General features: G+C 42.7%; 1 protein-coding gene across 9 annotated transcripts in view; it reads left to right on the forward strand.

The window, feature by feature from the left end:
• Positions 1–12,279, forward strand: part of LOC128326181 (uncharacterized) — a 61,335-nt gene extending 49,056 nt beyond the window's left edge. For 4 of the 9 annotated variants that reach the window (XM_053252548.1, XM_053252543.1, XM_053252546.1 and 1 more), the window contains exons 4-5: positions 3,886–3,962; positions 11,126–12,279. In XM_053252548.1, coding sequence (XP_053108523.1) covers positions 3,886–3,962; positions 11,126–11,416 — 368 coding nt within the window. In that variant the 3' untranslated portion in view covers positions 11,417–12,279. Of the gene's footprint in view, positions 1–3,872; positions 4,014–11,125 lie in introns of all 9 variants that reach the window. The other 5 variants (XM_053252551.1, XM_053252545.1, XR_008307878.1 and 2 more) reach the window with 5 other exon arrangements.
• Positions 12,280–19,691: the final 7,412 nt, after the last annotated feature.

Below are 19,691 nucleotides of genomic sequence, written 5' to 3' on the forward strand. Positions count from 1 at the left end.
GGTGAACCCATGGCCTGCTTTGATGGTGAACCGGCTTGAACTCAAGCCAGTTCGCACATCGCTTGTCCCTACATGTCCCTACTGCAGGCACACAGATCAGATCAGAGACATAACTGAGATCCCTTTAAGCCTGTTCCTGAGGGATCAGGGGCTGTAGTATAAAGCGTTCAGTCAGCCTCAGGCCTTTGTTGGAGGTACAGCTCATATAGAACTCCTGTGTACTGCTGACCTTAGCCTGTTGCATTCCCAGCTTCAACCCGTTTGACCATGCTTCTGCCTAGCCCTCCTTATCCACTGATTACTGGTTTGATCTTGGCCTGCTTGATCTTGCTTCCACCTGACTACTGTACCTGCTTGACTACCAATTTGACCTTGCCTCCTTGACCTTGTCTCTTCCTATCCCCCTATATAAGTTGATTACTGCTTTGACCTGGGCCCACTTGACCCTGCTTCTGCCTCGACTACTGTACCTGCTTGATTACTGGTTTGACCTTGCCTGCTTGAACTAGTCTCTGCCTTGTCCTTTGCATATCTTGACTATTGGTGAGACTTGGACTTGCTTGATGATGCTCCTGCCCTGCCCTTGTACCAGCTGAGCTACAGCCTTGTTGTAAGTACCAAGACTGTCCAGAGCAGCAGGCTGCTGGCACAGCAAAATTGTAAGACGGCCCTGCCCAAAACCTGTTCTAGATCTAATAATATTTGAAAACAGAATGAGGCAAGAGAACTAGTCTTCAAAGATTTTATGAGATTTCCATGACAACACTTAGTTATTTAAGAGAGAAAATACTCTATTTCCTATATAAGTATTTATCTGAAGAATATTTTAAAACTCTGCAATTATTCAGAAAGAGTGTGAAACCAATTGAAAAAACCAATAGATAAATTTGAGTGTCATAAAGCAAATCTGAGGAGTTTAATTTGTGCCAGGGTGCAGTGATACTCCGCTTTCAATACCAGTGCCAATAATAATATTTGATAGTCCCTTGGCACAACATGTTATTGCTTTTCAACATACAGAACTGGTTTTATGGGTTCTCTACAAAAATCAGAGTATCACCAGTTTGAATATTTTGGATTTGTACTTTAAATTCAGGAAATTTAAAATGATTCAGATTAAATTAGAGATTAGATTTAAAATTTCCAGAGAGGTAGCTGTGTTAGTCCATTATATAATGGACTAACACAGTATAAGCTTCAATTTTATTTGTTTGTTTGTTTGTTTGTTTGTAGGAATGTGCACGGACCGGTTCGGAGGCCATTCTAAAGGCCTCCAGACCGGTCCGGTCACGGGGTGGTTTTGGTTCGGAAGGGTAGTTTGAGGGGTTCCATTAAGGGCGGGGGGGGCTTTACTTACCCCTCCCGCGCTTTCCACACTCTGCCGCTGTATTTACTGTAAAAATTGCTCCTCCGATGGCTCCTCCTCCGATGGCTGCTCCGTTTAAAAAAAATGGCTGCCCCCTTGAAGCCCCGGCCCCCTGCTGCTGCTGCCCTCTTGAAGCCCCCTCCCGCCTCCTTAAATCTTGCCCAGGCCCCGAGATAACTCTTCAGAAGGGGGTGGCGGGGAGATGTCCTCCCGCCCCCTTTCCTGCCGGGCTCAGGCTGCAAAAGACTTTAGGAAGGCTTCTGCGTGCGTACGCGCAGAAGCCTTCCTAAAGACTTTTGCAGCCTGAGCCCGGCAGGGAAGGGAGCGGGAGGACATCTCCCCGCCGCCCGTTTCCCTGCCGGTCTGCCAAAGTACTTTTACTTTTGCAGACTGGCAGGGAAACGGGCGTCCCACCCGTCCCACCCGTTTCCCTGCCGGTCTGCAAAAGTAAAAGTACTTTGGCAGACCGGCAGGGAAATGGGCGGCGGGGAGATGTCCTCCCACTCCCTTCCCTGCCGGGCTCAGGCTGCAAAAGTCTTTAGGAAGGCTTCTGCGCGTGCGCGCGCAGAAGCCTTCCTAAAGTCTTTTGCAGCCTGAGCCCGGCAGGGAAGGGGGCGGGAGGACATCTCCCCGCCGCCCGCTTCTGAAGAGTTATCTCGGGGCCCGGGCGAGATTTAAGGAGGCAGAAGGGGGCTTCAAGAGGGCAGCAGCAGCAGGGGGCCGGGGCTTCAAGGGGGCAGCCATTTTTTTTAAACGGAGCAGCCATCGGAGGAGGAGCCATCGGAGGAGCAATTTTTTCAATAATTACGGTGGCAGAGTGTGGAAAGCGCGGGAGGGGTAAGTAAAGCCCCCTGCCCTTAATGGAACCCCCCACCCCAGTGCCGGACTGCAGCTCCGCGGTTCTGTGCACACCCCTATTTATTTGCACAGTCTACCAGATGTTACTGACTGGATTTGGTACTTTAATTATGGGGCCTTTTCCAAGGGTCTAGAATAACTAAAGAAAAATTAAAGATAGTGTCATAGTATTCGTGCTGTCCTGAGTAGTGTGGCCTTCTGTAGCTGATGTGTTGTAATTTTATCGATGCCCAAGGTGTCAAGATGGTGTTCAAGTTCTTTTGGTACTGCACCAAAGGCACCAACAACTATTGGCACCACTACTGTTTTCTTTTTCCAGAGCTGCTCAATTTCAATCTAAAGATCCTTGTATTTAGTTATTTTCTCCAGTTGTTTTTCGCTGTCTATCCCCTGGGACTGCAATATCAGTTATCAGAACCCGATTCTTCTCAATGACTGTTAGATTGACGTTGATCCACTAATCTAAGTTCTGTAATTTCCGAGATTGGATGTTTTTGTCTCCAAATTTCATACATTCTTTTCTGGAATCCACGTTTTGATGGGTTCAATTTAAAGTAACAAATCATAATTTCTTGATTTTCGAAAAGGACTGTAAGTTAAAAAGTTTAATTGAGTACAAAAACTGGTTAGTAATTGGTTCCAGTACCATCAGTTAAATGAAGTTTATAAGAAGGATCTTAAAGTTGGATTTGAGGATCAGATGTCGAGATTTGAGAAGGAGCTGTGTGAAAATGATGAAAAATTTAGTTTCTAAAATGTATAAGCTCTTGCTTTTGGAGGAGACAAGAGATGAAGTGGTTAAAACGACTATGGTAAAATGGGCTCAAGATGTGGGGTAGAAATGGCAGCCTGGGAAAAATTATGGAAAACTGATTTAAAGTTCATTGCATGTTATGTTTTAAAAGAAAATTATTATAAAATGATGTATAGGTGGTATTTGACACCTAAAAAACTGGCATTAATGTATAAAAATGTTTCAAACAAATGTTGGAAATGTGGACACTCTGAAGGAACTTTATTTCATATGTGGTGGTCTTGTAGGAAGGCTAAGGCCTTTTGGGACATGATATATAATGAGTTAAAGAAAATTTTTAAAATGACATTTCCTAAGAAGCCAGAATCCTTCCTGCTGGGAATAACGCAAGGAGTGTTTTCTACAACCAACTTAACATTTTTTATGTATGCTACCACAGCGGCCAGAATAATATATGCGCAGAAATGGAAGAGTAATGAACTGCCCTCAAAAGAAGATTGGCTGATAAAAATTTTGGAATATGCAGAGATGGCAAAGCTTACAGTACTGATAAGAGACCAAAATTTGGAATGCTTTAAAGAAGATTGGAAACCATTCTTATTATACTTAAAGAACTATTTTCCTAATATTGATTTTACAACAGGGTTTGAAATTTAGTAATATTAGCAGGTTGGGTAGACCAAAATTGAGTTTGTAAGGTTTAAGATATATGTTTTGAATTATTATTATAGCAAGGGTTAATTCTATAGTTGGTGATTCACGAGGAGGTGTGAGCGGGAAGTCAATATTTGTTTAATGTGATGTGAATGTTAAGATATTGTTAAAATCAATAAAAAATTAAACATTAAAAATTTTTTCCTTGATTTTCTGCAACTGTATACTTTTGACGTTGAGTTTGTTCTTCCAGTAGCTGTACAGTCTCCAGCCCTGGTTGCTCAGCTGAAGATCCTGAGTCCTGTAACCCATATTTTTACAAGTGCCCAGGTACTCTAGCACTCGATGTGGTCCTTGTTGACCCAGGCGACAACTGATCCGGTATAGAATTCATTTTTCTTGTTCTCACCATGGTTATGGGATTAGGCACATTTAGTCTGACTTCTCAGTAGAGGCCTGTCTAGTTTGGGTGACTCTTCAGCATAGCTCTCTGCATCCTCGAAGCTCACAAGCCCCTCCACTTCATCATGGTAGTGCCTGGCAGAGGGGTTGTTGTTGTTAATTCTATTTCTATACCACCCTTCCAAAAATGGCTCAGGGCGGTTTACAAAGAGGAATAACAAACAAATAAGATGGCTCTCTTGAAGGGCTCACAATCTAAAAAGAAACATAAGATAGACACCAGCAACAGTCACTGTAGGTACTGTGCTGGGGGTGGATAGGGCCAGTTACTCTCCCTCTGCTAAATAAAGAGAATCACCACGTTAAAAGGTGCCTCTTTGCCAAGTTAGCATCTGGTGGCACATATGAGGAGAATGGGGTTGTGCTGAGAAAGTGTCCATCCTGACATCATCGAAGGACATCTCAATGCATTGTTGGGACATCCTTTAATCATGAGAGGTCCTTTAATCATGAGAGAGGCCCTGCATGTTCTCCCTTCTCACACAATTAAAGGATATCCCAATAGTGCATAGAGATGTTCTTCCACGATATCAGGATGAGCACATTCTTGGCATGACCCCATCCTCCTCATGTGAATTGCTGGATGAAGTTATTCTGTTAAGAACTAATCTACCTATTTTCCTTTCATTCAGTGGTGGCTCTTACCTGAGGGCAGAGTGGACAGCACCCACCTGAAATTACCTGAAAATATTTGTCATCCATTTTACCTCTTCTGTCTTCTGCAGCCATTTCTCTGTCTGCATCACTGCCTCACTGTCTGTGCCTCCTCCCTGCCTGTAGCCTGGCCCCAGTATGTACATAGGGTGGGCAATGGTACCATAATTTTGTAAGAATCAATAGGAACACACAGAGTTGTTCAAATTAGAATACTGGAGCAAATTACAAGGCTTGCCTTCATTTTCAGAAGGTGGGCAAAGCTTAAAACACCCTGAGCACCAACCAGAAGGCATCATGCCGATTGACTCCTCACGAAACCAATCAGAGTGCCTAGAGGGTGGGGAAGTCCTTTTTCTTTTAGCAACATTGTATTCTATTCAGTAATCCTTTGCAGTTTGTTTGTTTGGACATTTGTCCCAAGGGGGATCCTGTTGAGAGTTTGGGGGAGGAGTCACGAGGGAAAGGGAAGGAGAAAATGGGGTTGTTGCTGAATAAACCTCTAGCTAAATCTGCTTAAGATTCCCTTAAAACTAAAAAGAATCCAGTCACCATTTTGGTTAGAGAGCAGGTAGGTTGGCTGACTCACTGGCTGTTGGTAAGTCTGATCTTTTGCTGGCTTCTTTGCTGGTGTTTGTTTGGAGGAGAGGAATGCAACCTCTGATTGCTCCCTTGCTCTCTGATCTAATCTGTATGCAAAGCATTATGGCTGATTCCCAAAATGACATGCCATAAAACATTGGAAGGAACAACAACCTGTAAAACTGACTAATTAGATTAGAAAATGGCCTAAGAACCCAGAAAGTTTTTTAGGGCATATGCATGGATTTCTGAGTCCAAGCTGCTTTTAAAATGATTGCAGAAGTGGTTTTGCATGTGGGTGTGGTGTATGTAGAGAGAGAATAGATTATGTTGGAAGGAAAATAATTTTTAAAATCCATTTGCTATGCAGAGAGCTAACCAGGTTTTCCTCTGGATTATGGCCAGTATCTGTAACATTAATATGTCCACTGGAGTTTATAGTTCATTGGGCAAGGAGTAAGGAAGTATTATCTATTAAAAACATTTGTTGCTCGCTGGGATGGATGCACAGGTTAAGTGGTGGGCACCCAAGGTGGACAGAGCGTGGCACTGAGCTGTTTAGCAAACATGGAGTAAGGAGAGGGTGTCCACATGCATTATTGCTTCCCATTATGTCCTCTAAGTTACAGGAGATGGCTTATAGTTGCAGCAAACATTACTGAAAAACCTGTGTTTTTTCTATTATTTATGTAAGCATTTTTGCAACAGGCAGGCAGAGCTGCCTTGTAACTTCAGAATGCATTTGTTATCCACTTTTGTAGCTGGTCTCTGCCTTACCTGTGGCTTTGTATAGATTTATTTACTTTTAAAGTCTATATATAGTCTGTGATTCCTCCAAGAAGCCCAGAGTGGTGCACATGGTTACATTTATTCTCCCAACAGCCCTCTAAGGAAGGTTATGCTGAGAGAGAAGTGACTGTCCCAGAGTCACCCAGTGAGTTTCATGGCTGCATGGGGATTTGGACTTGGATTTCCCCAGTCTAGTCCAGCGCACTAACCACTGTTACACTCTGGCTCAGAGTTCTTTCTAGTTGTTATTCATTATTAGTAATATTCATTTTTTAAATAACCAGGCAGACAGAGCTGCTCTGCTGACCTCAGAATGCATTTACGCTCCACAGAAGCAGCCTTTTGAAGCTAGTCTGTGCTTTCCTTGTGGCTTGTACAATTCTTTTCCTGTGTGTGCGTGCTTGTGTTTGATCCTGCGTGTTAGATACAAATCTACACACAGCTGTAGTCCTATAAAACACTATAAGCAACTGGTGTTTTCTGTATCTCTGCTGATGAGCAGTTGAGATTTGTGTGCTTGTGTGTGTGTGTGTGTGTGTGTATTTTGATCCCACTCGTTAGCTACGAACAGTGATACAGTTGCAAATTCAGAAGTGCAAGCGCTCTCCATGACAGCCTCCATGGCCATGCACCTCAACAGCCAGATGAGCATAGAAGTATCGGCTCTTCATCCCTGCACATCTCCCTGAATTGATAGGGGGACACACAAACAGAGAATGCCAGGTGATCTCATAAGCTTACTTTCCTTAAGGAAAGTAGGCTTAAAAAGCTTTACTTTTTAGCCTACTTTCCTTTAGGGATACTTCAACAGCAGAGTTTGTGATGACGTCATCCACCCCAGTTCAAGATGGTGGATGCATAAACATTTGAGGTGTAAGTGGGCTAACTTGTGGATTGTCTAACCAATTTGAACCAAATTTTGTACAATTGTAGTGAGTGTCACATAGGGACACCTCAATGATATACTTTGTAATGATGTCATCTACCCTGATTCAAGATGACAGATGCATGAATATTTGAGGTGCAAGTAGGCTAACTTGTGGACCGCCAAATTGATTTGGACCAAATTTGGTGCAGTTGTCGGAGTGACACATTAGGACACCTCAATGGCATAGGTTGTGATGATGTAATCCACCCAAATTCAAGATGGTGGACATGTGGATGTTCAAGGCTGAAGTGGGCTAATTTGTGAAGATAGTAATTATCAGTTAAGATTATAGTGAAAGGAAGATAAGTTATTACCAGAACTTGTTACTTAGTACAAAAGCTATTGTATTAGACTTCACTGTTCACGTTCTCTCTCTCTCGCTCTCTCTGGACTGCACTCAAACCATTGGACTCATGTCAAGCATTTATCTAACAGAATATGGCTAACTTGTCTAATACTTATCTAATACAAAAATGACCTCTATGGTCAGAGACCAGTATAAAACTACATGTTGAATGAGGGTGATTACATACCAGTACTAAAAGGACTAATAGTGAATACATGTTTAAAAGTACGGGAGGATAAGGTGATTGCATATATGATTATATATATCATAAAAGGGAACGATGATTGCATTTTAAAAAGTGACATGTTAAAATCTATGAGTAGGTAAAATTGATTACATTTTTAAAATGATTACATTATACACATTAATACTAAAAGAGCTAAAAATAGTAAAAATGGAGATAAAATAATACTATTTCTATTATAATAAAAGTCATAAAAATGCAGAGAAGAGATAAAAAAGGGGAGAATAAAATGGTAATAAGGTTAAAAAAACATGTGGGGACAAAAGTATATAGAAAACCAGCATAATAAAACTGAAAAATCCAGATTAAAAAATATATAAGGAGCAATAAAAAGCAATAAAAAGGGAGGTGTGGGCAAGTGCAAGGTCTATCCAGTCACTGGGAGTCAGATTAAGGCTAATAGGGCTCACAGCTTGTCATCCTCCTATAGATGCCAATCACACTGCACAGTACCTGGCGACGCTATATGTAATGGCAGATTTGGAGTCAGGGAGTAGCAAGAAGCTGTAGAATTGTTTCAGACAGCCGGAAACATTCTTAACAATGGAAGAATGAGAGAGGCATGAATGTCTCTATAGAACGAGCAGTATAGGAGGATATGCTAAGTAGTTTCAATCTGCCCTGAGACACAGGGGCATAGTTGCTCTGCAAATGGGATCCTTCTATAACGGCCTTCTAGCACTGCTGAGGGGAGGCCATGGCAGCGAGCCAAGGTGAATGCCCTTCTGTGGTTTGGGACCTCCACTTGGGTGAGATATGCTGCAGGAGAGGCATATTTTACTAATATAAAATTTTGGGACACTGCTGAGATCATTTGGCACTCAATGTCTGTAATGCACTGCTTGATGGTTGCTTTTGTCTGATCGTAGCCCATGTTGAGCAGGGTCGGGGGGAGAGGCCCAGGGTAGCTATTTTTGCCTCAATTGTCTGAGTCCAACTAGTTTGGAAATTGTTGTGTAGGGTTAGAGGGGCAAGACCAATTGGGCGAAAGGATAGTCTGAGCCATTAGCAGAGAGTGGTCACCCACACCCTAGCCTCAAACTTGATCTGGCCTGTCTCCAGGTGCAGAGTGGCATTGGAAACACATCTCGGGACACGGAGCGCTGCCCTCAGAAATTTAGATTGTACACGTTCCAGAGTCACAATGTTGGGGAAAGGGCCCAGTTGAGCACCATAGAGGAGTTGAGCTAGTGACTTGGCTTTGAACAGTTTGAGAGCTGCGGGTAGATAATAGCCTCCTCTTGTACGCAGGAATTGGAGAATGGCAGAGGAACTTCTCTGAGCATTTAAAGCCACGCGTTCTCCATGGGCTTTTCTAGAGCCACGAGAGTAAAAAACTACTCCCAAGTATTTGAAATGTGCCACTTGTTCAATCTTATGTCTCTCGATCCTCCAGGAGTGAGTCTTGGGCCTCCTGGCAAAGGCCATGATTTTAGTTTTATGATTTTTAATTTCCAGGCAGTCTTCCTTGCAGTGCAACATCAGGGCCCTCAGTGCTCTTCTAAGGCCAATGGGAGTCCTTGAGAGGATGGCTACATCATCCACATATAACAGGATGGCAATGTGTCCCCACGAGCTTTGGAGGGTGGAAATCTGGATTGCTGGGCTGGCCCACCATGGAGTTAACGTAGAAATGGAATAGGAGAGGGGCCAGAATGCATCCTTGTTTGACGCCCTTCTGTGTTAGAACAGCACTTGTGAGGTGACCTTGTGGGCTACATCTCACCTTTAGTGAGATGTCTAGATGCAGGGTGTGAAGGAGATATAGCAGACACCTGTCATTGGAGGAGGCCTCCAACTTCTCCCATAGTTTGACATGTGAGATGGAATCGAATGCTGCCTTGAGATAAATGAAGGCGGCATATAGAGAGGTCGCCCTACAGGGGGAGTATTTCCCAATGAGTTGCTGTAGAACTAAGCACTGATCAATAGTGGACTGCCCTTCCCTGAAGCCTGCTTGTTCCTCAGCAAGGAGATTTTCCTGTTCCAGGCAATCGCTAAGTTTCCCATATAGGTGTCTTGCATAACGTTTGCTGATGTTATTGAGCAGTCTGATGGGTCTATAATTGGCGGGATCATCCTTCTTGCCCTTTTTAAATATGGGGACAATGATCACTACCCCGCAATCCTTGGGAATTTGGACATTCGTGTCAATATGGGTAAAGAGAGATGCCAGGATAGGGTCCCACCAGTCCAGATTGTTTTTAACAGCCTCCAGTGGAATAAGGACCTCACCTGGAGCCTTTCCAAGTCTTAGTTGGGTGACTGTGGATCTCTGAAACCGACACCGGAGCCCATGCTGGAGTATCCTCAATGGCACTGGAGGAGCTTCTGTAGACAGCAGTGGAGTCTTTGTATAAGTCATGATTTGGACCATAGCTGGGAGAGTGCTTTGTAAGTCACCAAAACACAGCAGAGTCTTTGGATCTAGCAGCCTGGACTAGTTCCGTCCAAGCCTCTTTCATGGCAGAAGCTTATACTGTTTTTTCTGCTGAAGAAGATTCTGTGCGGCCCGCAGTCCAGAGCTAGATTTGAAGACTTGATAGGTATTGGCAAGGGCTTTTTTGGCATTAACACAGTCCTTATCAAACCACTGCTTGGAGGATGGTTGACACTCTGCACGAGGCTCGCGAATCTTACAAGAGAGGAGCTGCTGTAGTTCCTGGACTGGTGCTTTGTATGACTCCAAAGGCGCACAAGTAGGGTCGTTGTTTAGTAAGGATGATTGGATACACTGCAAGTGATCAGAGCCAAGTAGCTCTCTAAGCGCTTGATCCAGTTGTGGTGACCATTTGGCGTGGTAATATGCTCCCTCTGCCGAGGATATGGAAGAATTGTAGTGGTTCTATATGTGGGACTGATGAATGAATGGCTTCAGAAGTAATGAGATGGGAAGATGATCATTATCAAATTTGGGGGTAACCTCGAATCTTTTCACTAAAGGAAGCAAGTTCCCTGGTGTGATGAGGTAATCAATCCAGCTCATTCTGGTGCCAGAGAGATAGGTAAACTCGGCGGGATGGTCATTTTCAAGCGAGCCATTCAGAATGGAGAGGTTATGCCTGGTGGTCATTTGACTTAAGCAGAGACCCACATAATTTGACTTTTGATCCTTAGAAAGACGGATGAGAGGGAGCCCGTCTGCCTCGAGGCTGGGTGGATAGACCCTCTGTTAGGTGTATAAAGTGTGGTTGTCAGGACCCAACCTAGCATTGAAATCACCGCCCAGCACCACATATGCATTAGGAATGGAGTGGAGGAGATCTGCTACATAATTTTCAAGTTCAATCCACAATGTTCTGACCTGTAGTTTCTTACATTGGGGAGGCAGTCCGATGATTGTTTGTGGCTGTATAAAAATGTAATGATAAATAATGACATATTAGCATTAAAAATGACTGTTCTGAGACCCTCTAATACTAATTGTATTATTAGACTGATACAATCTAATACTAATGAGTTCTAAATTTTTCAAATATTTTGAACAGATGTCCATCACAAAGACTATCAAGATCAAAGAGATGCTCCTTACGATTGTTTCAGTATTCATGACTGGAGGCCATAAGAAACAGATGAGGCTCCTGTTGAGTAATTATGTGCACAGTACTTGTGCAACTAAAGTGCTTTGTGTTGATCCTTTTGCAAGATGTACTTGTTACATTTTACTGTTAGCAGATGATAGCTGTGTGCCACAGATTATCTGTATTATTAACTTCCATTGTTTATTGCATTTTTTTACCAAGGATTTCATAACAATTTTCTGCTATTATTTATTTTAATGTTCATTGGGAAGGGCTTCTCCCCCCGCCCCCAGCTAGAATGGGAGCATTCTCCTTTCCCAAGTTATGTTTTCCCATAGAAATAAAAATAGCTCTGACAAACATTCCTAAACAGCACCACTTTTTAAAAAGTTCTATCTATCTATCTATCTATCTATCTATCTATCTATCTATCTATCTATATTTATAGTTTCCTCAAGACAATATGGCACAAGGAAAAATTAAATGCATATTTTTTTATAAACACAGACAGCATTATATGAAAAGAGGATTATTAATGGAACAACTTAAGCAAAGGCATCATCATGACAACAAATGGCTTAAAACAATTTATGTTAAGTGATTTCAGCATTCCACAGCATCTTTGAATACTACTGCAGACTGTGCAATTCATCCCACAAATGGCGGCAATTTCAGTGAGGAATCATTATACATCATCCACAGCTTCTTTTTATTATTCAGTATGTCAAATTTGTTATCAAAAGGGTTCTGCCATTTCTGTTATTATATGATGTACATATCCATAGCATCAAATTCAAATGTATCAAGTGCCAAACTCCTGATTTGTTGATTATCCCTCATCTGTATCTATGGATATTATGGTTTATTTAAAAAGTAACCACAACAAATATTTGTAAAATGCCCTGCTTTTTTGACATTTACTTTTGATTATATCATAGTCTTTTCAAACTTTTATTTCTCTATAGGACTTTGTGTGTGTGCTACCCCACTCCTCCCATTCATGAAATGGTATCCCTCCCAAAGATAATTGCAGCCCATGGCAGTGAACTTAGTGGGAAGAGTGAGAGAAAAGTTCATGGGGTTCACAGGATCAATGTTTAAGCAAAAGAATAATAGCCAAAATCCTGTCTGTGAGGATTTGTTTTGAGTTTTAAGAAATTTTTTAACAATTAAGAATTTCCTAATAGGCTGAAACTGAGATCAGATTAAACTTGATATGTGGAATCTATATTTTGGGAAATGGTTACAGATTAAGCAGCTTGTTTAATATTCATAGAATAATATGAGGCCAATGTCACAAGGCATAATTTAGCTCTCAGCCGACAAATATTTAATACTAAGGGATGAGAAAACCTGTGAATACAGCAATAGTTTTTTGTAGATCTAACAACATAGTTGTAAAGCTGGATATCAAAGGATCAGTTACCAGTGGGATTTCATCAAATAAGTACAATTTCTACCTGACTGCATTTTTTCTTCCGCTTCTCTTCCTAAAGCATATAAAAGAATTTGGGGAAAGTGTAGAACAATGGCAGGAATACAGAAGATTAAAACTGACATAAAGAGCTCCTGTGGATAGGTAGGCCTATTTAGTTCATTCTGGAATAGGGAGGGGAGACATGATTGTCAAATACAGAATTAATAAAGCATTTGGGGCTTTGCTTCAATTCATATTTTCATTACTAAGCTAGTCCACTTAGGCCTAGTTCTCACAGACAGTAAACTGATGTCTGGGCTGTATCATTTCTGCAGGTGGGAAGGGAACTCAATCACTGAACATTCATCAATTTGAAAACAAAACAAAACACCAAAAACCAAAAACCATCCACACGGAAAAGTCTCATGGTCCTGACAATCTGTGTAGAAAGAAAGTTTTGTATGGAGGAGCCTAAGTCATATGAACCCCACCAGTGGTCTGCAGTGGTGCCAGCCGGCAGCTTAACTATCTCAGTGAAAAGCAGGCCTTACTGTATTTACCTGAATCCAATCCTAGTCCCCACACCCCAGTTTTTTAATATTATAAATCAGGTCATCTTAAATTCAGAGTCATGTTTGATTTGGGTAAATACAATAATAGCACAGGCACAGGAGTGCCTGTGTATTATGGGTGGTGAAGTAAAACAGCATTCTATCATGTTATTTCACCCAACTCCCACCATCACCTTCTGTGGCTTTTCAAAGCTTTCTCTTTGCACTTTTGTGCTAGAAAGGGCATTGTTACACTTGGAATTGCCTGCTCAACAACTTTGCAGGGTTTTAAAAAATTGAATCCATGGAAAAATTGCTAAGTTTGAGGAGTAAAAGTTGAAAGGCAGACATGAAACCTCGATATCACAGTTGGGTCTTCCCCACCCCACCCACACTATCATCATTATGATATTTTTTGGATCCAAATAGGGAAGCACAGACTGACTCAATTGCTTCAGGAAAGGTCTCTTTAGATGGTCTGTCTTCCATACAACACACTTTGACGAGTAGGTTGAAATAAATATGTTTTGAATTTCTACAAATTAAGAACAAAGAGGGCCCCATAATGTCAAGTTTGCACACACTCAGATCAGTCAGAATGTTTGTAAGGAGAAAAGGGGAGGGGGAAGGGAGAGAGGGAGTGGGCAGAGAAGCGGGGGAGTAAAGAGCTCCTGCCCTTGCTGCCCTGGAAACAGCTGTGAAAGGGGCCTCTGCCATGGCCGACTTGGAAAATGTTTCTTCACTCCCAAAGAAGGAGAAATGTCTGAAAGGGTAACCATTACAGCTGAATGGTTTAACTCGCCTCTCTGAGGTAAATAGAAGAACAGGCTTCTGTTTCGTTCATTTTACCTCAGAACTCGTAGGCCTCAGTGCTCCTGTATGACATTTACCACTTCCGACCTTGTTCCTCATAAGGGGGAAGGGCTGCCGAGTTCCTTGTAAGGGCCTGAGGGGCCAGGACATTTAACTGTTGTGTGACAAGCAGAAAGTTAACAGGTGCAACTTTGACTAGCATAGCAGGGTGCAAGCAGCACCTACCTGTTGATATAAGTTCTGCTGTACTTCCGCTGCTTGACAGTCAGAACTGAAGTGAGTAATTGCCCCACTCTGGCTGCTGATCCTGCTTTGGTCACCACTGCCACCCTGATCCCACTCTTGGCTCTGATTCAGCTGTTGGAGCTAGTCCCGCTCTGGCCTTGCTTTAATTCTATTAATACCCTGATATATAGAACGAACAGCCTCAGAATTGACCACCCTCATATATAGAATGACCAGGCTCAGAATTGACAATGAAGACATTGAAATGGTGGATAGCTTCTGCCTTTTAGGATCGACCGTCAACAGTAAAGGATCCAGCAGTCAAGAACTACACCACAGACTAGCACTTGGTAGGGTTGCAACAAAGGCCTTGGAAAGGATATTTAGATGCCGTGACATGTCTATACCTACAAAGATTAGAATCATTTGGACAATGGTTTTTCCTGTGACACTCTATGGATGCGAAAGCAAGACTTTGAAGAAGCAAGATAGAAAAAGCATTTTTGAACTTTGGTGCTGGAGAAGACTTTTGAAGCTACTGTGGACAGCCAGAAAAACAAACAAATGGATCATAGAACAAACCGATCCAGAATTTTCACTCGAGGCACAAATGACCAGACTCAAACTATCATGCTTTGTACACATTATGCGAAGATCCAGATCCCTTGAGAACTCCATAATGCTTGGAAAAGTTGAAGGGTAAAGAAGAAGTGGACGACCAGCAGCAAGGTGGATGCTCGATTACGACAGCAGTGAATGCACCACTGAGAGATCTTAAAGGCCAAGTTGAAGACAGATCATCCTGGAGAGAATCTGTCTATGAGGTCGCTAAGGGTCGATACGGACTTGATGGCACTTAATCAATCAAACAATAGAGAATGAACACAAATTGATAATTTAATCTGGCAATTGCTAGGTCTTTTGATTGCTTTTCCATTGCACTTCATACTTTTGAAGATCATCTGCAGCCATATAGAGATTATCTGCTGGGCCATTTCAGATGATACTTTCCCCTCAGAACCAGTTCACACAATTGAGGAGGATGAACGGAGAGTACTCCTTTCCTCATAGTTTCTCCACACAGCCCTTTATCCATTCCTTTATCATGTGGGGAAGCGGTTAGTCAGAACCACTCTTTACATGCGGTCCAAATACTAGTTTACACTAACATTTGAGTTGCTTTAGAGTGCTGTGCATTCTCCTTTTTAACATTGTGGGTCAGTTTGAAGGGAGGAAATATAGTCCAAACTGGTTATGTATGTTCCATAAAGGGTGATAGGGTATACTCTCAAATAGCTCGTTCCTGTTCCTCCAACTGATACAAGGATTATTTTACTAGTAAAGTACAATGTGTGAGATAGTGTGCTCGAGATATTCCTTTACAGTGTGGGGTTGTTGTTTTTTTGGCATCTTTTCTCTCCCTTTCCCTTTAAAAATGAGTATAGGGGTTGAGACAATATTCAAACTTGATACATGAGATGTATGCTTACAACGTAATTCTACATGTATGTGATCTCTCAATGTTTGAGATACTAGATAACAATCTGTTTGATATTTCTTGATCACCTTGAACCCTATTCTGACATTCCAAGAAGCAGGCACTCAACATGCTTACAATGCCAAAAGCAGGTTGAAAGTCCTGTCCTGGCATGTCACTCATGGTTATGGCAGTGTTTGTCTGCAGAGACAGATCAGATCAGGGGTTGATTTTGGTCATAGACCAGCATGTAATCAACAGTTTACAGTAACATTCGATTGAGCAATAAAAAAGTTTACGAAACTTACAAACAATAAAGCAGAACTTGGCCACATTTACCAAAACTGTTTCTTTAAAATTAGACAGCAAAAACTCTAAATAAAATTGATCAGTGTGGCCAGGACAGTTTATTAATAAGGGGGAAATAAACTTAGAGTGATTATCCCTATAAAAAGCACAATAAAGGATTACATGGTCAGTAGTCCTAATATCGCCCGAACCACAAGGACAGAGGCGAGCTGTGTAAGGTAACCTCTTATACTATGACCGCGGTAGGAAGTACATTGAGCCGGTCGAGGGTAAAAGCTCTCCTAAATTTGTGTATAAGTACGTGATCGGCGGGTCTAATTTTTGAAAGCTGGGTACCCAAAAATCACCCTCTTGGGAGGTTTGCAGATTCTTCCTGCAACTCTATATCTAGGGCTTGTTGTTTAAAGAACTGAATGACTTGGTCAAACCCCAGCCTGGTGAGTTCTTCCTGGGATGTGCCAAGTTGTTGCAACTTAGATTTTAAAGCCATTTTCCATTTCAATATATAATTATCCACTAATATTAAAGTAGCTAAACCAACGAGGAAAAAGACCAGCCAGAACTTGATTAAACTCAGCCCGTCAGGGGTGTAACTATAATTAGGCAAGGGGAGGCCACTGTCTCGGGGCCTCTGGGGGACCCCCCAGAGACATGTCACGTGTCTCCCCCAGTGACCGCTTCTTTGTGTAACATTCTTCTTTGTGTAACATTCAATTAATTAATTAATTAATTAATTATTAAAAATCCTTGTTGAAATCAGGACGGGAACGCGCGTAGTCCTCCCTTCCTCCGTCTCCACCCTTTTGCCTTGTCACGTGGGCTCCAGCTCCTACTACTGCCCCATCCATTGGCTGCAGCACCCCACGTGAGCCAGAAAGTCACATGACTGTGAATACAGTCAACATGGGGCTACAGCAGCAGGACTTGCCAGAGGACTTGGAGCCAGGTTAGCTGAGTGTTCGCCGCAGCAGCCGCTTCTCTCCCCCTCCCCACCTGCATGGCTGGGCACATTGCATTGGGCAGCAGCCTGAGCTGCACGATCATGGCCCACTTCTCTCCCCCTCCCCAACTGCCGGCATGGCTGGGCATAGCCCCCGCTTCTCTCCCCCCTCCCTGCCCACATGGAGGCCCGCTTTTCTCCCCACCTGCCCACAGGCTGCCGCTCAGCTGGGCATGGTGCCAGCAGCCCACTTTTCTCCCCAACTCCCGCGGCCGCCGCATGCCACTTCTCCTTGGCTGGCCGGGCTGGGCATGATAGCCTGGTGCTTAAATCCCGCCCCCCCCCCCCACCCGTGCAGGCTGCTGCTTGGCAATGGGATCACTCAAGCCTGGTTAGGAGAAGGAGACGCTTGGAAGGCATAGGAAGAGAGGGGGCAACATCCAGTCTAAGCCTCATGGAAGTGTATGAGGCACGTGAATCATGGCTAATTAATAAATTAATCAGTTGTAATTAATTAATCACTAAGGTCAATAGGGCTTAGCCCCTGGATCTTGCCCATGCAGTTATAATTAGGGCTATTGATTACTACAGCTCTCCCAAACACTGCCTCAATTCTTCATATTGTCTTTAACCTGTGGAATTCCCTGCTGTAAAGACAGTATTGGTGGCATTTACCAAAAAAAAAAAAAAAAAAAAAGGCTGTGATGAAGGAGTTTGTCTTGGACATGAGGGTGTATGTTTGTGTACCTAGTTGGTTGTGCTGTGCTGTTATTTACACCTTTTAACTAGTTGGGATAGTTAGCAGAGTCCACATTGGGCCAGGAGAAAGAGATGAAGGTGGTGACGGGCGGCGGGGGGGGGATTTTAAAACCTTGTCTCTGGGCCCAAGCCAACCTTGTTACTCCCCTGCAGCCAGTATCTCAGCTTTAGCGTAGTGACCCTGGCCCTTCTTCGGAGGGCAGCGTTAGGGACACAACACAGGACTTGAAAAATAGCTCTTAAAAACTTTGTTTGAACCACTTCAAGTGGATTAAAGTTATCGTAAGGGCCAAGCTGAGCACAATACAAAAGCTGGGGGTATACCTTTGCTAGAAAAGGTTTAATAGCTGATGGGATGAGAGAGGCGCCCCTAGAATAGTGGAAGGACTTAATGGCATTTGTTGATTGCTGCGTGTTTTGAGATACAAAATTAAGGTGGGCTTTACGTCCTCTGTTGGAATGGAAGACGACAAGATATTTTAAGACCTTCACTTGGTCAATTTTTTGTCCATTCATATGCCATTCAAAAGTCTTTGGACAGATCGCGAATACCATCACCTTTATTTTTGTATAGTTGACCTCTAAAGCTTCAATGGTACTGTAGGAGCCTAATGAGGCTAAGACACGCCTTAGCCTTACTGGGGTCTGTGAAAGTAGGACTATGTCATCTCTCCCTCTCTCTCTCTCTCTCTCTCTCTCTCTCTCTGTTCAGTTGTGTCCAACTCTTGGTCACTATATGAATCAATGCACTCCATGCCATCCCATCTCGTACAGCTTCCTTTAATTCCACCATGGTCATTCCAGTGTCATTTTTTATAATATCCAGCCACCGAGTACAAGGCCGTCCCCATCTCCTTCTCCCGCTGATCATTCCCAGCATAATCATCTTTTCGAGTGAATCAGCTCGCATGACATGACATGACAAAAATAACTATGTCATCAGCATTAAGTAATATCGGAATATGTCTATTTGCCAATTTTGGGAGGGTGTAGGCACGGATCATTCAACTGTGGGACCTGGGAATTGATATAAAAGTTAAACAGGAATGGGGCTAAAATACACCCTTGTCTAATGTCTCTATGTGTAAGTATTTCTGCTGAGAGATGGACTTTAGCGCTGCATCAGACCCTAAGGTGGGTATTAGCATGGAGATTGTGTATTAATAGCAATAAGCGCTTCTCAATCGATGAATCCTTTAGCTTAGACAATAGCCTATTCCTTGACATAGAATAAAAGGCTGCTTTGAAGTCTATAAAAGCAGCAAAAAGGGAAGACTTCGGTCTTCGGGCATATTTTTTGACTAGGTGGTGTAAGACAAAGGCTTGTTGTAAGGGAGAGCACCCTTCACGGAAACCCGCCTGCTCATCTGCCAGAATTCCATTAGATTCAAACCAATCCAATAATTTTTCAAGGAGATGTCTGGCATACAGTTTACTGATAATATTAAATAGACTAATTGGTTGGTAATTACTTGGGCCATCTCTTGACCCTTTTTTATATATTGAGACAATTATTGCAATACTCCAATCTTCAGGTATTTTAGTGGTGGAGTCAATAAAGGTGAATAATGAGGCTAATAGGGGAGCCCACCATTCCATGTTATTAACTATGATCTTGATTGTAATGAAATCAGTCCCTCGGGCCTTACCCGCCTTATACTTCTTGACTAATCCCCCAATTTCAGAAGAAGTGACCAAGTTCCAGCCAGGTAGTTGGTCAACATTAAAACCTAGGTTTACTGTGGGAGGGCCTTCCCGTTTATATAATGCCAAAAAGTGGCGTTCCCATACCCAGGCTGGGATAATTGAAGTGAAGGTAGTGGGGGCTCTCACTGTGGGTTGCAAGACCAGGTGCCAAAAACTGGCCTGGTTCTTAAGTTTAGACGCAGCTATCAAGTTAGCCCATGCTGCTTTGGTGGCTTGCATTTTTTAATTCTTTAATAATTGCTTGTACTGGTTTTTCAAAACTACTGAGGTCTGAGCAGAGAAAGCAGTAGAGCCTTCAGCATAGGATTTAAATGCATTAACTAACTTTCTTTTTG

Source organism: Hemicordylus capensis, chromosome 5 (assembly GCF_027244095.1).
Source record: "Hemicordylus capensis ecotype Gifberg chromosome 5, rHemCap1.1.pri, whole genome shotgun sequence".
In the NCBI taxonomy this organism is placed as follows: Eukaryota; Metazoa; Chordata; class Lepidosauria; order Squamata; family Cordylidae; genus Hemicordylus; species Hemicordylus capensis.